Below are 20,125 nucleotides of genomic sequence, written 5' to 3' on the forward strand. Positions count from 1 at the left end.
GAGACACAGACTCCGAAATAGGCTCCAGGCTCTGAGCTGTCAGTCAGCACAGAGCCCGACGCGGGGCTCGAACCCACGAACCGCGAGATCATGACCTAAGCGAAAGTCGGACGCTTAACCGACTAAGCCACCCAGGCGCCCCTTGCCGTGTCTTTCTTAACCAGAAGACCCTGAGCAATTTGACCTCTTCGTGATATCCCAGGCTGGAAGGGGAAAGTATCTCTAGATTATCATTAGAGATGGAAGAGTACAAGATGAGGTCAGAACTCCTGAGTGCCAGGCCGGCCAAGTGCCACGCTGACGCCCTCAGAAGTCCCCAAGGTGCCCAGCACCGCGCCCCCCCCCGGCACCGTGCACCACCCCCCCCCAGCACACAGTAGGCGTGTGATGTGTGGCTGGCTGTGACTTGCTCGTGATGATGGCAGTAATCGCCGCTCCTCTGCGAGACTCTCTGCTGCACGGCGGCCACCGTCCCAAATGCCCTGCTCGAATCACCTCACCTGATGCTCCACCAGCCCAGTGAGGCTGTCCCTTTGTGCTCCCCACCGCGTGCATGAAGGCTGAGGCTGACAGGGGCCCCGAGCTGAGGAGGTGTGAAACTGGAACTCCCTGACTAGTGTCTGTTCCGCTGCCGTCCAGTTTCTCCGGGCCTTCCAGCGAATGCCGCCGACCCTGCCTTCCTTACCCAGGCCCATGGCTCCCACAGAGACGAGCTGCAGCGCAGGGAATCGGCGATCCATGTTAGGTGTGATGCCTGCCGCGGGCTGCGGCGTCTCCAGGATGTGGTGACAGGAGCTGCCAGACCTCCAGGGAGCCGGAGCTCGGGGATCGGCGCTCACAGCCCCCACTGTCCTTAAAGGCAGCTGTATAACTGTGGCCAGTCATTCCCCAAACCCACCACATGCAGCTGCACGTGTATATATACGTATAACTGTGGGGGCTCCTGTGCCATGGGCCCGGAGCGCTGCTGCTGGAAGAGGGGAAGCCGAAGGAAAAAAGAAAAATCCAGATGCCTTTGTAAGAGCAGTGGGCAGTGGTACAGTGGTCACTGCCCCAGCCCTGAAGGCAGGCAGACCTGTGTTTGGATCCAGGCTCTGCCTCTTACTAGCTATGTGACCTTATGCAAGTCCCCTCACCTCCCTATAAAGCGGCCTAACTGTTCCTACTCACGCGGCTGACAGGAGGGTAAAGGAAAATAACACAAAACCCAGATTCCCTTCCATTTCCTTCAGCATAAAGAAAATACATAGCCAGTCTCTGGATATTTTTCCTTTAAAACCAGATTCCTTCAAGTTCAGAATGAAAACAAAATCTTTCCAAATGCAGATGGAGCTAGGTTGTTAGCAAGCTTTCTGGGCTGGGAAGTTCCTTCCCCACCCTCCTCTGCCCTGCTTCCCCATTCTCCTCTGCCCTGATAAGTCCTCTCTGTGCCCATCTTGCAGGAATCCACAGTTGAAGGCCCTATAGAGCAGGGTGCCTCCAGGCCGCCCCCCAGAATTGACTGGAAGCATGGACTCACCTAGGAGACAGAATGCCCCTGGATTTGCATGTTCAGGGATTATCAGTGAGCCCAGATATGGGGAGATTAACATCAACCAAATGTAACCTTGCAGCTGATCCTCAGAGGCCCAGCATTTTTGCTAGAAAGAATTGCAAGTTCTAGAGTTCCTCATTTGTTAGCCTTTAATGTATCTGATCTAGAAAAAAATAGAACAATCTTCAAAAACCCAGTCTTTCAGTCTGGGGACACAGTTCACTTGCTTGCCATGTGACTGAGGACAAGCATCTTTAAGGAAGTGCCCCCTTGTTGAAGGTATGGATTTGAGAACAGACTCATTGAGCTCTTGAGTTTCAGAGCTGGGAGATGCAGAGATCTGGTCTGCCCCCTTGTTTTCTGGCAGGGACGGCTGAGCCCTGGACAGGGGGAAGGACCGGCCCAGGGTCACACAGCGCAAGCAGCAGGTTTGCGGCTAGATCCCAGGTCTCCCCATACCTGACCCACCATCTCCCCCAGTAGCAAAAGGGCTAGCCCATGCGGCATTTCCCCGAGAAAGTTCCCAGGCTCCTGACCCCTCTGAAGGCAGGCAGGCAGACTCTCTTCCTCCTGTCCCCTTCCTCCAGTTGTGTTTTCCTCCTTTGCTTATTGGCAACTGTCATGTGGCATTCTCTTCTCTGAGCTCTCTCTTTTTCCTCCCTACAGTTCTGAGCCAAGAAGAACACCCCAGGTAGGGCGATGAGCTGACTGGGAAGGTGCTGCCCAGAGGCCACCCCACTGCCGCTCCAAGGGTGCACCGCCACCCTCCTTGACTGGGCTGGAGGCAGGCTGCCCCGCGCAACATGTCCAAAGGCTTGGAGAAGCCAGTGAGCATCTTCTGGGCCTGGGATGAGGACAGAGGGATGGGACGAGGAGGCAGAACCCGGGCGGTGGTGCACTTTTCACCCAGCGCTGGTTTTCAGTTCCTGCTGAACACACCAGGGTTTGGATCCTGCCTCTCTCGCGTTCTAGCCGCATGACGAGGAGAACTGACCCTCTCTATACTGTTTCCTCATCTGTAAAATGGGAACGATAGTACTTTAGGACTCATCCCACAGCATTGTGAAGATAAATGACATGTAGTAATGTGGGTGAGGGAAATGGGTCTGGCACATAGTAGGGACTCAGGCAACAACTGGTAGCTCTTTTCCTCCCGTGTGTGGAAGCTTGTTGTATTTTCCCGGGCACTTGGGAAGACCGCACACGAGTAGTGGTGGGAAGCCCCTCAGCAGGCGCAGGAGGAAGGCAGTGGGTGAGATCCTGGATAAGGAGGTGCCTGCTTTGTATTCACCTCTTGCCCCCCACCACCCTCAGCCTTTGCAGTATTGACTATTCACATCCTCCCAACAGCAGCACTGTTATTCTGACTTCCCGTTGAGGGGATGAGGCACTTGTGCTGGGGCTCCTCGGTGAAGGCAGGGGTTATATCCAGGCAGCACGGCCCCAGAGTTGACCCCCTGACCACCAGGCACAGTCGGCGCTCAGCAACGCCTGTGTCTTTGATGTGTTGTGATTGAACTTGAGGGCAGGGCCAGAGAGGTTAGACAGGCCTGCGTGCGCTCAGCCAGACTACCGAACCCATCCCTTGAAGGATGAGACTAGAGTTTTGGCGTCCAGGTGGATTGCAGTGGGGACAGCGCTTAGGGACTGTCTAGGCAGTAAGTGCAGAGCTTGGACTTGGCTTTCGAATCTCACAGCCCTGGGCTTAGTCACACCCTGCCTGGTACAGCTGTCCTTTTCAGAGCCTCTGAGACTTTCAGGGCCACTGGAGGGATTGAATGGGATGGTGTGCTCAGTGCGGGGTGGAGGCAAGGGGTGATGCTGCAGGGAGCCCACACAGCCTCTGTGTTCATAAATCTACCAAATCTCCTGACACCAAAATGTAGCGGGCAACGGGAGTGGCCCTGGAGAATCCTGATGCTCACCGGAGGTTGGTCCTCATGCTGCAAACATGAGGATTCGCACCAAGCTCACCTCCCCTCCACATAAGGATAAGGAAATGGGGTTCATGGAGAGGAAGCGGGTGGCAAAAGAGCAGCTGGTACCGCCTGAGAAAAGGGAGCCCAGACTTTGATGTAGGACAGACACAGTTGGAGTATAGGAGGAAGTACAGGCTGGGGAGCTGAAACTACCCAGGTCCCGGCCAGACCGAGAGAGCGGAGAGCAAGCCCAACCTGAGGACACACAGCCTTGCAGCCTGGACACAGTACAGTGAGGGCTGCAAAAGCAGGGGTGGCTGGGGCGGGAGACTCCACCGAGAGCCGGAGAGTCCCAGCTGAGTGGTGAAACGCCAAGTGATGAATGAAGTCAGCTTGGGCCTTTGATTTCTAGCTAAGGAGCCCTGGGATCGTGCGGCCCTCACACTGTGTCAACCATCTAGGTGGAGGGCAGCAGACCCTGGGTATGAATCGGAGCTTCTGGACTGGGAAAGATCGTGGCCAAAATGCAGACCCACTCCGGGAGGGTCAGGATGGCCTGTGAGCTGTGCGCAAGTGACACATCCCTGATAATGAGGTGCCACAGGCATCACAGGTGTGATGCTCTTAATTTCCAGATAAATCAGGGCCTATCTGAAGTCATGCCTGCAATAGCATCTCTCACATGCACCTACAGCCCAGCATATTTCTAAAGTAGGAGCGAAAGGGGTTGAGTTTCAGCTAGTGGATGTCCTGGAATTGGTAGGGATAGATGTGAGCATGTGCTGTCCATTGCTTCTGTAAGGCCCATCCCAGCAGAATGAAGGCTGAGAGCCAGTGCTTTGTCTGCTCCTTTCTGAGGCTCAGGCTCCTGCTGGCACCTCCCCAGCGCTTGGCCAGCTTCTCCTCAAGTGCCCAAGCAGCAGGATCTTACTCTGTCCCTGGACAGCTCGCAAAAGGAAAACTCCAGGCTCAGAGATGTGCATCACAGCACTGTTCTTAATCAAAACCAAACTGAAAGCACTCAGGGCTCAAATCAAAAATAACAGAAGGATTATAACTACACTGTAGTAAATTCACCCAACAGAATAGTCATCAGACATTAAGAATGATCATTGGGAGGTTTATGTAGCCACGTAGAAAAGTACAGTTGACCCTTGAACAACACAGGTTTGAACTGCATGGGTCCACTTACAGGCAGATTTTTTCTGATAGATACAGTCTAGTAATGTAAATGTATTTTCTTTCCCTTATGATTTTCTTAGCATTTTCTCTAGCTCACTTTATGGTAAGAACACAGCGTGAAATACACATGGCACATGACATATGTGCTCTTTGTGTTACCAGTAAGACTTTGGCCAACAGCAGGTTATTAGCAGTTAAATTTGGAGGGAGTCAAAAGTCATACACAGATTTTCAACTGTGCAGGGGGTTCGACACCCAAGCCCCAGTGTTGTCGAAGGGTCAACTGCATATTTACAGAGCGACTTAGGTAAAAATTTTCCACCCCAAATTGTACTTAGCATTATGACACACATTACCTCACGTGGTCTTCCACCTGCCTACTGAAATAGTATTTACCCCTTTTGCAGATGAGAAAACAGAGTCAGAGTTGTTGAATGAAGCCTCCCAGCCAGGAAGTCAGAGCTGAGACTTGAACTCCAGGCTTGATGCTCTGTCTACCGTATCATGCTGGGGTCAAGTCTAGGGAAGGGGACTGTCTATAATACTACGTTCTTTTCTGTTGTCATTAGAAATTTCTGAAGGAAGGAAGTGAGGTGTTCACATAGCAGCTCACAAGAGGGTGAGGACCGGGGAGAGGGCAACTTGTCACATGCTTTGCTCTCTTCTCCAGGATGACATAGAAGCGTACCGGACCCAGAATGGCTTCCTCAACTCCGAGATCCACCAAGTCACAAAGATCTGGAGAAGGGTGGCTGAGAAGGAGAGGGCCCTCCTGATGAAGGTGAGAGACGGAGCCCATCTCCCTGCCCAGCCACCTTCAGTCCCTCACCTTCTCACCCCTGCATCACTCTGTCCTCATCACCTGCCTGCCCCACCTCTGGACTGTGCCATTTACGAGCTGCCTTTCTGCCTCAGGCATCTGTGCTCTGATGGCCCATTGCTGCATCTGATCACAGAAGTACAGAGGAAGGGGCAGGCGGCCATTGTTGTACCTCCCTTCCGGGCTAGAGTAACTTCCAGAGGATTCCAGGGGCTGCCCCACTTCATTTTTCTCCTTTTCCCCTTTTGGGAGCCAGATATCAAAGACTAGACATTCAAAAACAACTGCTTATACGGGGAAATTAGAAAGTGGCCGTGTACACCCAGGGAAAAACTCAGAAAAGAGAGGACCTCTCTTGGCACAGAGACAGCTGATAACAATCAAAAAACAAAATTTTTTCTTAAATTGAGAGAATCTGATCCCCACAGAAAGTAGTAGAAACTGCCCCTGAAAAAGACGTGATGCTAGATAACACTAGACAAAGATTTTAAAACAATTGTCTTAAAGATGTTCAGAGAACTAAAGGAAGATGTGGAGAATCAAGAAAGCAATGTATGAAGAAATTAGAATATCAATAAAGAGATAGAAAACCTACAAAGAAATCAAGAAGAAAGTCTGGAACTGAAAAGAACAATAACCGAAATGAAAGAGCCACCAGAGGGTTTCAAAGGCAGATTCAAGCAGGTGGAAGGAATCGGTGGACTTGAAAATAGGACAGTGAAAATTATTAAGTCTGAGAAACAGAAAGAAAAAAAAGATTAAGAAAAATGAACGGAGCCTAAGTAATCTGTGAGACACCATTAACCAGACCAACATACCCATTATAGTATGGGAGTCCTAGGAGAAGGGGGGGGGGGGGGGGGGAGCAGAGAGAATATGTGAAGAAATAAAGACTGAAAATTTCCTAAATTTGATGAAAGATATTAATAAAAATGTCCAAGAAACTCAACAAATACCAAGTAAAATAAATTCAAAGAGACCTACACTGAGACACATTACAATCAATCTTTTGAATGCCAAATACAGAGAGACCACTTGCGTGTGGAAAGAGAAGGAACTCATCACATACAAGGAATCCTCAAGAAGATTTTGAGCAGATTTCTCATCAGAAACCTTGGAAGCCAAGCTTCAGACTCTGTCTCCCTCTCTCTCTGCCCCTTCCCCACTTGCACTCTGTCTCTCCCTCTCTCTCTCAAAAATAAACACACAAAAAAATTTTTTTTAGAAAAAAAGAAACCTTGGAAACCAGAAGGCAGTGGGCCAGTATACTCAAAATGCCAAAAACAAAAAACAAAGGAAGCAAATTTGTATCTGGCAAAACTTTTTTCCAAAAGTGAGGGAGAAATTAAGACATTTTCAGAGAAACAAAAGTTGAGAAACTCCATTCCCACTAGATCTGCACCACAAGAAATACTTGGACAGACCTGCCGGGTGCAATGGAAGGACACTAGGCAGTAACTCACAGGTGTTTGAAGGTATACAAATCTCAGTAGAAGTAAACACATGGGCAATTATGAAACCTAGTATTATGGTAAAAATGGTTTATAATTCCACTTTTGTTTTCTACATGATTTAAGAGACTAAGACATTTTTTAATGATGAATCTAAAAGCCACTATTATTACAACTTTGACTTATAACTCCACACTTCATTTTCTACCTAATTTTGGAAACCAGTGTATTTTAAAGAATTATTATTCTAAGTTTTGGGGCTCACCATGTATAAAGACGTAATGTTGTGACATCAACAACCCAAAAGGTAGGGATGGAACTATAAAGGAGCAGAGTTTCTGCCTGCTACTGAAGTTAAGCTGGTATAAATTCAAATTAGAATGTTATAGCTTTAGAATTTTAAATTAATTCCCATGGTAACTGCAAAGAAAGTAGCTATAGAATATGCACAAAAGGAAATAAAATGGGAATTTAAATATTTCACCACAAAAAAAAAAAAATCAACCCACAAAAAAGGCAGTAATGCAGGAAACAAGGGACAAAAATGGTATAAGGCCTAGCAAACAAATACCAAAAGGACAGAAGTCTCTTCTTATCAATAATTACTTAAATGTAAATGGGTTAAAATCTCCAATTAAAAGAGTTTGGCAGAATGGATATCCAACTATATGCTGTTTACAGGAGACTCCCTTTATATTCAGAGACACAAATAGATTGAAAGTGAAAGGTCGGAAAAAGATATTCCATGAAATAGTAACCAGAAGAGAATAGGGTGGCTATGCTAATATCAGACCGCGGTGACTTTAAATTTTTAAAAAGTTACAAGAGACCAAGAATGACATTATGTGTTAATAAAAGGTTCAATACAGTGAGAAGATACAGCCATTATAAACATTTATATACCTGATAACAGACCAAACTATATGAAGCAAAAACTGACAGAATTGAAGGGAAAAATAGGTAATTTTACAATAATAGTTGAAGACTTTAGTACCCCTCTCTCAGTAATAGGGAAAACAACCAGACAGAAGATAAGTAAGGAACTCGTGGCCTTGAACAACACAATACACCAAAAAGATCTAACAGGCATATAACGCAGAACCCTCTACCCAGCGACAACAGCACACACATTCTCCTCATTTTCCAGGACAAGCCATATGTTAGGCCACAAATCTCAGTAGATTTTAAAAAAAAACAGATATCATGCTAAGTATCTTCTCCAACTGGAGTGGGATGAAGTTAGAAATCAATAACAGAAGTCAAACTGGAAAATCCACAAACTTGTAGAACTTAAGCAACATACTTTGAAACAATGAACCAAAGAAGAAATTACAAAGGAAAATTAGAAAAGACTTAAAGACAGATGAAAAAGAAGACATAACATATCAAAACTTATGGGACACAGCAAAAACCATGCTGAGGAGGAAATTTTTTTTATGTTTATTTTTGAGAGCGAGAGAGACCGAGTACAAGCAGAGGAGGGACAGAGAGAAAGTGAGACACAGAATCCAAAGCAGACTCCAGGCTCTGGGCTGAGGAGGAAATTTATAGCTACAAACACCTTCTTTAAAAAAACAAAAAAGAGGGGCGCCTGGGTGGCTTGGCCGGTTGGGCATCCGACTTTCGCTTAGGTCATGATCTCGCGGTTCCTGGGTTCGAGCCCCGCGTCGGGCTCTGTGCTGACTGCCAGCTCAGAGCCTGGAGCCAATTTCAGAGTCTGTATCTCCCTCTCTCTCTGACTCTCCCCTGCTCACGCTGTCTCTCTCTCTCTCTCTCCTAGAAATAAATAAAAAAAAAAAATTTAAAAACAAAAACAAACAAACAAACAAAAAGATCTCAAATCAACAGCCTAACTTTATAACTTGAGGAACTAGAAGAACTAAACCCAAGCTAGCCAATGGAAGAAAATAATAAAGATCAGAGCAGAAATAAATGAAATCGATAACAGAAAAGTAATAGAGAAAATCGGTGAAACCAAGAGTTGATTTTTTTTTTGAGAAGATGTACAAAATTAACAAACCTTGAGCTAAGTGAACTAAGATAAAAAAGAGAGAGGACTCAACATCAAATGAAAGTGGGGATATTACTATTGATTCTACAGAAATAAAAAGGATCATAAGAATGTTGTAAACAATTGTATACCAACAAACTGGATCACCAGGTGCAATGGACAAATCCCAGGGAACACAAAGCCTACCAAGACTAAATCATGAAGAAATTGAAAGCCTGAAAATAGGCCTATATAACTAGTAAGGAGACTGAATTAGCAATCAGAAATTTCTCAACAAAGAAAAGCCCTGGACCTGATGGCTTTACTGATGAATTCTACTGAACATTTAAAGAAAAACTAACAAAAGGCCTTCTAAGACTTTTCAGAGAGGGTGCATGCACACTAGTGGAGTCAAACACCATCAAGATGCAGTTGGGCACACAGGAGTCTTTGGGGCCCAAAGGGAGAAAGAAAGTCACGGAGGGCTTCGAGGTGGAGGTACCTTCTTGAGTTGAGTCCTAAAAGTGAGTTGGTGTTATCCAGGCAAATAGAGTGGAGAAAGGCCTTTCAAGGGAAGAGACTGCACGGTCACGACCTGTAGATTGAGAGAAAGGGGGAAGGTGGGAAAGGAGATGTGAGGCTGGAGGGGGAAATGTTGGGACATTCTTTAAGGAAACTGGGAGTTGTAGAAGGGTTTGGGGGGGGGTGCAGTACTCAATCAGACTTATGTTTTGAGAAAGCCAGGGGCTCACTGGGCTTGCAGAGGTGAGCTGGAGAGCAGGGAGATTTGGGGGTCTGTAGCAGAAGTGCCTGAGAAGAGTACTGGGAGGGGGCTCGGGAAGCAGCCTTGCCGGCCGAGGGACATGGAAGTGGGAGCCGCCTGAAATGGGGAGGAGCAGGCTCACCCGATGGCCTGGAGTCGGTGCTCAGCCGACATCTGGAGATGGTGATCCGGGCAGGGGTGCAGCAGAGCAGCAGCCTTGACCAGGAGGCTCCCGCTCTGCCACCCCAGGCTGAGACAGGAGCCAGCCCGGCCCAGAGGTCACAGCAAAACTATGAGCCTGATTTTTCCCGTCCAGCTTAAAACAAAGAAGGAAGACGGGCCTAGGAAAGGGACCTGACTTGCTCAGAACACTCACCTTATGTAAAGAGAAATACATAGAAAAGAAAGAAGTTCAAGATGGGGGCAGGGCGCATGCAGGCTGACCACTGACGGGAGACGAGTGACGCGTAGCAGGAATGGGAAGAGCAGGTGTTGTGGCAGCAGGAGGCAACAAGGGCAGCGTCCAGAGCCTCAGGGCCGTCTCCTGGGTGCTGCTCGGTGATACCACCTACAGAGAATGGCTCTAGGCCAGGTGCCCCGAGAGAGGCTCTACATGCATCAGTTCATCTAATCCTCACCGAAATCCATAGCATTTCCATTGTTTAGAAGAAGCTAAGGCACAGAGAGGTTAAGTGACTTGCCTTAGGTCACCCAGCCAGCAGTGGTGGGACCAGGATGAGACTTCAGGTTATGCAAGAACGCCCTGCCCTGCTCTCCCCTCTTCCTTCTGAACCCAGCTGCCGCCCCGGCCTGGCTTTCTTGCCTGGAGCCTTTCCTGCCTTTGGTTTGGGGCCCATCTCCTTTCCCTTATACGAAGGGCTGGGCGTGGGGAGGGGTGGGGGATGACTGGGAGAAGGGTGGCCTGACAGCCTCACCCCTGCCTCCACAGTGCGCCTACCTCCAAGCCAAGAACTGCCAGGTAGAAAGCAAGTACCTGGCAGGGCTGCGGAGGCTGCAGGAGGCCATGGGCGGCGAGGCCAGCGAGTGCGCCGAGCTGCTGAGGCAGCTCACCCAGGAGGCGCTGCAGTGGGAAGCCAGGGAGGCGTCGGCCGAAGACGCGGAGCTGAGCCCCGTCAGGTGAGCCCCGCGGGCAGCAAGGGCCAGCCGTGGCCTTCGTGACCTGGGGGACCCCAGCTGCCGCTCCCTGCTGACCGCCTACGAGCCCCGTGCGTCCCTTATGTTCTCTCATCTTCGGGCGATGAGCGCATGGTTGCAACAAGCCCCATCTTACAGCTGAGGTGGTGCAGGCGCAGAGAAGGCAGCCCCTTCCCCGTGGCCGTGCAGCATATGGGTGCATCTGACCTGGGTCCGCCTCCCGAGCCCTGTTTTGTCCACTTCCCCAGGCTGCCTCCCAGAGGTGCTTGTCAGAGAGGGGGAGAAGAGACAGGCCAGCTGCCTTCCCCAGGCCAGGCCCTTGCAGAGCACAACTGACGTGGGCAGTTAAATATAACAACGGGCTGTGGCTGCCATCCAAAGGCCCCTGAAGGCTGGGAGGCTCCGTGGAAGGAGCCCAGGCTTTGGAGCCACACCTGGCTCTGTCCCCATGTGACCTTGGATAAGTCACTTGACCTTTCTGGGCCGCATATGCAGCCTCCGTCAGATGTGGGCTAAGATCCCTGTTTTGCAGGATCAGGAGGACCAGAGGGGACACTACGTGCACAGCACACAGGGCAGATAAATGTTAAATCAATGAGAGGCCATCTGGAATGGATTCCCAGCCGTCCCATCTTGCTTGTTGGTGGTGCTCTGCTCCCCTTCCATCCCTGGGCTTACTCTCTGTAAGTGGGATTCCGCATTGGCACCGCAGGGCTCCTTGAGCCTAAGGCTTCATGGAGTAAGAGGGTCCTTTACATCTGCCCAGGATTCACTTACTAGGTGCTTACTGTATACCAGGCACTGTCTAGGCCCCCAGCATTTTACCACAGAGGGTAGCAACGGGTCTTTACGAGGCAGAGCAGGAATTCTTCTACCCCTTGTGCAGATGAGCAAAGTGAAGTTCAGAGAACTGAAGTGACCTGCCCAAAGCCACATGGCTAACCCACAGTGAAGCCCAAGCAGGAACTGTGCCTGGGGTCCAGCCCCTCCCCACCACCCGTTCTCTGGGGAGGGACTCTGCAAAGTGTTGCTAACATGGGCTTTTGCTGGCAGCGAGTATGACGAGTATGGCTTCCTGACGGTGCCCAACTACGAGGTGGAAGACCTGAAGCTGCTGGCCAAGATCCAGGCACTAGAGGTGCACTCCCACCACCTGCTGGCCCACGAGGCTGTGGAGCGGCCGCTGCGGGAGCGGTGGGCCGCCCTGGGCGAGCTCACACCCTCGGTCGAGCTGAAGCAGCTGCTGCGGGCAGGTGTGCCCCGAGAGCACCGGCCGCGTGTCTGGAGGTGGCTGGTCCACCTCCGCGTCCAGCACCTGTGGAGCCCCGGCCGCTACCAGGAGCTGCTGAGCCGGGGTCAGGTTCATGAACACCCCGCGGCCCGCCAAATTGAGCTGGACCTGAACCGTACCTTCCCCAACAACAAGCACTTCACCTGCCCCAGCTCCAGCTTCCCCGACAAGCTACGCCGGGTGCTGCTGGCCTTCTCCTGGCAAAACCCCACCATCGGCTACTGCCAGGGCCTGAACAGGTGAGCATCATGGCCCTCGTGAGGGCACAGCCCTTGTTCTTTAGACCTCTCTGTCTCTCTGGAGTCTCCCAAGAACATGGAGAGGCGAGCCCAGGAGGCTTGATTCCCACCATACAGATGGGGCCAATACAGACATGTCCAAGATGGGGACAAGGACAGGTTCAAGACCGTGGTAGTTCACCATGTCGGGCTCTCTCCTTTGATCTGTGCTCAGGGTGGGGCCCCCCATTGTCTCCTGGGATTTTGCAGGGCACAGCTCAGCTCACATATTGCAGAACTGTGGGTCAAGGCTCACTTGCTTCAAACAGAATCCATTCAGAGGAACCCAAGAGAAAGAAAATTTGTAAACGTTACAGGGGAAGCTCATAAAACCTACGAAAAGAAAAGAGAGGACAAGACCAGATGGTCATTAGAAACCGAGGCGTCCCCTCTCTCCAGCAGGGCCCCAGCACCACACGAGCCCAGGGGTGCCAAGCACGCCGAAGCAGCTGGGGCCACATCCGGACACTGCAACACCATGCTCCTGCTCTGCAGCTGCTCAGGGGCCTCGCGGTCTCTGGCGTCTCTTGCTTTGCATGTCTGCCTCCTTTTCTCAGCAGACCAGCCTCGATCCATCGTTCCTTGGACATTTAGGGCCCATCGAGGCTGTTCAGAGTGGAGACCTCAGCCCCTCAGTCTGGAGCCTTTTCAGCAAGTCGTCCCACTTGTCAATACCCTCATGCCATAGGCCCAAATTCCCAAAGGGAAGAATGCGATGGGCCCAGCCTGAAGACGGTTCTGTTTCTGGTCCAACAGCTGGAGATGAGGGATTGGGGGTGGAGGTAGGGTAGGGTGACTTGTAGGGCTGCCTCCGTCAGTACTATGGAGGACTCTCGTGGATGCCCTTAGCTATCTCGATAGAGGTTACGTAATCTCAGGTACTCCCCAAAACGAGTTTGGACTCTATTTGTTTTTAAAGTTTTTTTTGATGTTTATTTTTGAGAGACAGAAAGAGAGACAGTGTGAGTGGGAGAGGGGCACAGAGAGGGGGACAGAGAATTCAAAGTGGGCTCTGCCCTGACAGCAGAGAGTCTGATATGAGGCTCGAACTCACGAACTGTGAGATCGTGACCTGAGCCGAGGTCAAAAGCTCCATGGATTGAGCCACACAGGCACCCCTTTGACTCAATTTAATTTAAATATGCATACACTTGAGCAATATTTACAGAAGACATTCTGGTCTTTTTTTCAAAATAGGTGGTGTATGACATTTCTTTAACACATAATAAACATTCAGAGAGTCTCTACTCAAATTTTAATGGTTCCTGAGGGTAGATATTTTTGATACTTGATTTCCAGCCTAAATTGGGTGAAATTGAGCATATATGCATATTCAGTTACTGGGAATTCAGAGTTAAACCACAGCACAGCTGAAGGGGCGGGGGAAATCCTATAGTGGGAAGGTTCTTGAGATAAACTAGAAGGAAAGGAGCTTTTCCCTGTGTAGAAAGAGGCAGCACAAAGGCTGTGGAGGGGTATGTAGGGATAACAGACCGAGAAGGGGGTGACACCCGAGAATATTTCTTTAATTCTTTCTCTGTACTTTCTTTTTGTACTGACAATTGGTGTTTAGGCAGACATTCATATTGTTGCTTACTATCAAAAGTTACCTGGAATGAAAAGAGCCCCTTCAAATGTGGAGAGTGCGGCCCTTAAACCCCCACCCTGCAGGCCCCTTTCACTTGTCTGAGTGCCGCCATCTAGTGGCAACTGTTAGAACTGCATGCGGAGGACACAACCTGCTTCTTTCTATGCAACAGGTCATCCTGTTTAGAGGGTGACAGATATCGTAGCAATAATACAGTGCTGGTTAAGGGCAGAAATGTTAAAGCTACTTGCCTTTAAAAACATGAGTGGAGTGCTTTAAAAGTAGCTGTTTCCCACATCACCATGCTACCTCCTTTGGAGACGCACTTGAGCCTGAAGGCCTGAAGTTGGAGTCTGGTTGCAGCCCTGAGCACTTGGTGGGCCCTAGTTGGTACCAGAAGCTTCTCATTACTGACCTTTTAGTGTGCAGAGATCTAAGCAGGTGCCAGCATCCAGCTCCTGGACCGGGTGCATCCTGAGGCTCCAGTGGAACGGGGTAGGGTGGAGAGAAAACCAGGCTGGGACTTTGGGAGCCCTGGGTTCTGTCTCCACTCTACCGCCAGCTGACTGTCTGACTCTGAGCAAGTCACTTCTGCTTTCCAGGACTCGGGTCTTCCCATCTCAAGTTTATCTAGACCCAGGATGACCAGTAGGAAGAATCTGCCTAGAGCCTTGGTGAGAGTTTCTGAGGCAGCCTCCAGAGTCGGTGGGAAAGAGAACAATGATGAATTAGTTATGTCTGCCCTGGGCATAGACAAAGGGATGTTGTCGTGATTGATTAGTTATGTCTGCTCTGGGCATAGACAAAAGAGAGTGGTGCCAGTGTTTCACACATTTGTTATCCCTGAACTAAATGACCTCAGAAGGCCCCCTTTCCCCATCTCTGAGAGGGCAGAGTTTCCTATTTCCAAAAAGACCATTGACTCTTCTCTTCATCCACTCAGCTCAGATTCAGGAGGATTTGTACAGATAGTTTAGCCAGAGTGAAAAGAAATTCCTTCCCAATCTACTGGGGAGAGAAAAGAGGTTTCTTTTTTCTTTTGAGAATTGATCCTGTTTCTTTAAACAATACGAACCTCAGAAGAGGTTGGAGGTCATGAATCCAGTCTAGTAAGAGCCCAGAGAAGGATAAATAGCTAGACAATGATGTGTGTTCTTTAAGCCCATCAAGAGTGTGAGGCTTCACAATGCTGTAAGGTGGCATCTCCCTCAGGGTGTTCAGTGGGTGCACTGTACAAAAGGGGCTCCACAGCCTCAATGGACAGCCCTAGGTTAGAGTCACATGGGGATTTGTCACTGCCGAATTTCTCAGAGGCTTTTACTAAGATGTTGTATACCATCAGCCTCTAAAGGGGGTTAGAGTATGCAGCATTTCCCAAACATCTTTGAATTAGGGACCTTGTATTCACCTAGCATCTTAAGAGACCATTGCATTTTGGGAAATGCATTCCTGGATTGGCCCCGGGTGAGACCTGCCAGGAAAGATGGGAGTAGAGAAAATAGTACTTCTTCCACGCTGGCATCCCTGCTCAGTGCTGTGGACCTTTTCCTTTCTTACCATGATCTCATTAGAGCTTCATGGTAACTTCAGGGGGAAGGGAAGCAAATGAGAGAAAGAATTCTGTGTAATGAGCATCTGCTTTGTGCCAGATGGTTAGCAAGACACTGTCATCCTGTCTTGTTCAAAATGCCTCACAGCCCTAGGAGGTGGAGATTGTTAATCCCACTTTACAGATGAGGAAAACAGGGCTCAGAGAGGTTAGCACACTTACCGAGGTCTCAAAGCCGGTGGAGATTAAGGTGAGGATAGCTAACATTCATAAAGCGCTCCACTACATGTCGGGTGCTATGCTGGCCATTTATCTCTTGTTAACTTATTTATCCTCATAATCATCCTGTGATTATTATGAAGAGGTTGAGGCTCAGAGAGGTTTAGGGACTTGCCCAGAATCATCCAGCAAGGAAGCAGCAGGCTCGGAATTCCCAGGTAGGCAACAGGATTCCAGGGCCCCTCCTAGAGACTCAGGTCTCCCCACTGCGCTGGAAACCCCTGTGTAGTCCTCCCCAAAAGCATGTCCCTCTCACCCCAGGTGCCAGAACACTAGCCTGGTTAGGGTTGGACATGACAGCCCCCGGGGATCTGGAAAGCTACCTCTGCCACCCTCTGCCTGGCTGTGACCTGCAGGCCTCCTTTCTTCCCCTTCCAGGCTAGCGGCCATTGCTCTGCTGGTCCTGGAGGAAGAGGAGTGTGCCTTCTGGTGCCTGGTGGCCATTGTGGAGACCATCATGCCGGCTGACTACTATAGCAAGACGCTCACATCATCCCAGGTGAGCAGCGCAGGGCGGACGGGACTTGGAGGCCACACAGGGTGGTGCCCCTTGAGTGGTTCCTTCAAGCCAGTGAATCAGGAAAATCAGAGACCTCTCAGGCCTCCATTTCTCCCTCTGTACAAGGGGCCATTAGCCCCTCCCTGGGACTCCTGGGAAGTTCTGGTGAGGTGATGGCCTTTAGAGTTGTTGGGGCCCTGTCCACGGGATAGACCTGTTATTCCAGTGGTGACACTAGGTCACCAGGAATGATTGGTCTCTTTCTTCCTTTCTTTCTTCCTTTCTTTCTTTCTTTTTCTTTCTTTCCTTCCTTCCTTCTTTCCTTTCTTTTTTTTTTAAGAAATGGTTTCTTAGGGAGGGAGAGAGAAGAAAATCTAGAGTCTCTTGGTTTTTGCAAGTAAAGAATTTCAAGACAGAGGTCAGGTGGGTGGAAGTGGGCCTCAGGATGGGAGGTGGGAGTGAGCCTTCACACGCGCTCCTCCTCGCCTGCGGAGAAGCACAGCTGTCTCCTTCCTTACCCCCTCGGCTCCGCTCTGAGCACAGCCCAGCCCAGAGTCAGGTGCAGCTGGGCTCAGACCCGACCCCTCCCCTTAGCTGTGTGGTCTTGGCCAGTGACATCCCCTCTCTGGAGCCCTGGTTTGTTTGCTTTTGGACAGGAGTACTACTTCCCGGGCTTGTTGACAGGTGTAAATGCGAAATCATTTCAGACCTCCCATCTCCATATTTTACTTTCATGTTTTAATGTCTCTGAAATCGAGGGGTGTTGTATAGCCAGTCTGTTGTGGTGGAGTTGTTGGAGGGTTTATTTTCTCTCTTTTTTTTGTACAGAAAATTTCGAATGTACAAATAGAGAAAATAATATATGAACTTCCATGTACCTATGAGCTAGTTTGAATAACTATCAACACAGCCACCCAAATGCTGCTCCATCTCCACTCCCACCCACTCCCTGTGAGATAAATCCCACGCATCGCCTCAGGTGACCTGTGAGTCCTTCAGCAGAGGCATTTCAGATTCAGTGAATTACCCTAGGTCATGGGCTGGCTGCCCTGGGCATCTTGTGTGTCAGACCCCCGATGGATATATAGAGTTCAGGCCAACACAAGTCTGAACTGCTTCATGTTCAGGAGGCCAAAGGGGCCAAAACGCCCCTGGCCAAGAACTTAGCCCACAGAGACCTCGCAGCACAGCCCAGCACTCCAGCTCAGAAGACTCCTGCCTGTGCCGGGCGTGGCAGAGGAGGGGCGCCGTGTGCCGGTCTCTGGGGCCAAGCCGGGCTCCGGTTCCTCCAGGCACTCCGGGTCCCCCTACTGCCCCCGGCCTGTGGGACAGGCTAAGGAGGGAGGGTGGCAGCCCCTTCCCTAGGGTGGCATCTGACACCTGCCTCCCGGCTCCCAGGCGGACCAGCGGGTGCTCCAGGACCTCCTTTTGGAGAAGCTGCCCAGGCTGATGGCTCACCTGGCACAGCACCGCGTGGACCTCTCCTTCATCACCTTCAACTGGTTCCTCGTGGTCTTTGCGGACAGTCTCATCAGCAACATCCTTCTCCGGGTCTGGGACGCCTTCCTGTACGAGGGCACCAAGGTAGGGCGCTGCCAGGGCCGACGGGGACAGTCCTGGGTACAACCCGCCAGCCCTCTCGGGCTCCGCTCCGCCCCAGGTGAATGGGTGCGCGGTGCTCCCCTGTCAGGGCTGTTGAGGACACCCCGTGGGAGTGTGGCTTTGTAAACCAAAGTGCTCTGCTCCCGTGAGCAGAAGAGAAGTTGGGAGGATTTCCCTTCCCTGGGGAAGAGCCATGACCATCACCCGGGAGGCCCATCCCTATTCCATCCACTGCCCATGCAGAAGTGTGGGCCCCCCTTCTCCCCACCTGTTTCGACTGAGCCCCATACTGGGTATGGTCCCAGCTTTGCCCCTCACCTTTCTAGGAGACCCTGGGCAGGCCCTCCCCGCGTCCCACCCAGCGTCCCCATGGTGGTTGACGATGTACCGCACCGCAGTTTACAGAGCACCTTCGGGTCTGTAACTCCATTTGATCCCTACTGATGCCCCATGTGGATGCAGCATCGCCCCCATCAGGTCCAACAGGGCAGCAGTCACCCAGGGTCCGGACAAGTCGGGGCAGAGCCAGGGCTCAGTCCCTCCCCATCCCGGGATTCCAAGCTGTGCTGTCTCCCCTTGAGGTCTCCCTTCTGCCCCTCCTAGGCCTCCCCTCACACATGTTGCCTCCAAGCTTTCAACCCTGCAGCCTGTCCCGGGAGCCCCGCACCATCTGGGTATGTGGCTTCTCCTCCCCCTGGGGATTGCCTGCCCTGGCCGTGACCCACCTGAGCCCCCGCTCTGCCCCCCAGGTGATATTCCGCTACGCCTTGGCCATTTTCAAGTACAACGAGGAGGAGATCCTGCGGCTGCATGATGGCCTGGAGATCTACCAGTACCTGCGCCTCTTCACCAAGACCATTTGCAACAGCCAGTGAGCACCCCCTTCTGACCCCACCCCTGCCCGTCCCACCACCCTCACGTGCCCCCAGGACACATAGCAGCGGGCATGCTGGTGTTTGCTGAGTGCAGCAGAGTCAGTGCCGTTGATGCTCCGCTACAGCTTAGAAATCTTTAGGGACATTCCACTGCCTCTGGTCTGTCTGCCCCTTAACATGGCGTTCAAGGCCTCCATGCAATTTCATTTCTTTCCCACCTTTTCCTGCTCCGAATCCCCATGCCCTACAATCCTGCCAGAGAGAATTATTTGAGTTCCTAGGACAACAGCCACCTCTGGGCTTTTTGATCTTGCAGCTTCCTCTACTTAGAAGGCCTTCCCACCACCTGCACCACCACCACAGTTGCCTGGCCAACTTCTATTCATTCTTTGAAACTCCGCTCACATGTCACCTCTTTCAGGCAGCCTTCCTTGACCAACCTTTCCTTAGTGGGGTAGAGCATCCATAGCCCTAAGCTTCCTCCAGCCTCAGTACACAGCACTAGGGGTGGAAGTTGTCTTCTTATTCCCTGTTTCCTCCCTGGGCGCGGCCTCCGACACTCTGTGCGGGCAGGGGCCAGGGCCTCAGCCATGTGGACAGAATGAATGCCAGGGTGCCTGGGAAGGCTGGGTGAGGGCAGGCCCAGTGGGGCGCTGGGCCCTGGGCTGACTGGGCTCTCCCCCGCAGGAAGCTGATAAACATCGCCTTCAACGACATGAACCCTTTTCCTATGAAGCAGCTGCGGCAGCTGCGGACGGCCCACCGGGAGCGGCTGGAGGCTGAGCTGCGCGAACTGGAGCGGCTGAAAGCCGAGTACTTGGAGACCCGGAACTCGCAAGCCCCAGCGGTGCCTGAGGGTTGCGCCAGTGAGGACGAGGGGGAGGGGGAGGCCTGACTTGGCCACCTGCTCTCCCCAAAGCTCCTTCTCCCCCTTGACTGGCAGGCCCCCGGGAGGATGGCCGTGGAGCAGCGGCCCAGCCCGCGAGCCCCATCACTGTGCGATGCTGGGCAAGTCCCTTCCCCTCTCTGGGGCTCGGTCTCCCCATCAGAACATTGTCTGCGGTGAAGCCTTTGGTTGGGTCATGCCCTCATGAGCGCATACCCAGGGGTGCCACCCCTTTCTCCTCTTCCACAGAGCACTTTAGCACACAGACAAGCAAGAATGCTGTCTTATAGGGTAACCTTGAATGTTCTTTAAGTTTTGTCTGTATAAAACAATATAAATATTAGAAACAGTTAACAAGCTTTGGAAGCGTAGCAATTCCCAGTGATTCCCAACTGTTTCTGGGTGGGTCCAGGGCTCCAGGGTATCGCATCACGAGGGCCTGTCCAGCCCGGGACATCCCTGGG

At 51.2% G+C, this 20,125-nt stretch overlaps 1 protein-coding gene across 5 annotated transcripts in view; it reads left to right on the forward strand.

Moving 5' to 3' along the window:
* Positions 1-20,015, forward strand: part of TBC1D2 (TBC1 domain family member 2) — a 50,375-nt gene extending 30,360 nt beyond the window's left edge. For 2 of the 5 annotated variants that reach the window (XM_039234793.1, XM_039234796.1), the window contains 7 exons: positions 5,306-5,416; positions 10,609-10,796; positions 11,868-12,344; positions 16,178-16,298; positions 17,697-17,882; positions 18,650-18,771; positions 19,463-20,015. In XM_039234793.1, coding sequence (XP_039090724.1) covers positions 5,306-5,416; positions 10,609-10,796; positions 11,868-12,344; positions 16,178-16,298; positions 17,697-17,882; positions 18,650-18,771; positions 19,463-19,670 — 1,413 coding nt within the window. In that variant the 3' untranslated portion in view covers positions 19,671-20,015. Of the gene's footprint in view, positions 1-2,226; positions 2,362-5,305; positions 5,417-10,608; positions 10,797-11,867; positions 12,345-16,177; positions 16,299-17,126; positions 17,883-18,226; positions 18,317-18,649; positions 18,772-19,462 lie in introns of those variants that run through there. The other 3 variants (XM_039234797.1, XM_039234794.1, XM_039234795.1) reach the window with 3 other exon arrangements.
* Positions 20,016-20,125: the final 110 nt, after the last annotated feature.

Source organism: Hyaena hyaena, unplaced genomic scaffold (assembly GCF_003009895.1).
Source record: "Hyaena hyaena isolate Hyena2069 unplaced genomic scaffold, ASM300989v1 scaffold_93, whole genome shotgun sequence".
NCBI classification, from domain to species: domain Eukaryota; kingdom Metazoa; phylum Chordata; class Mammalia; order Carnivora; family Hyaenidae; genus Hyaena; species Hyaena hyaena.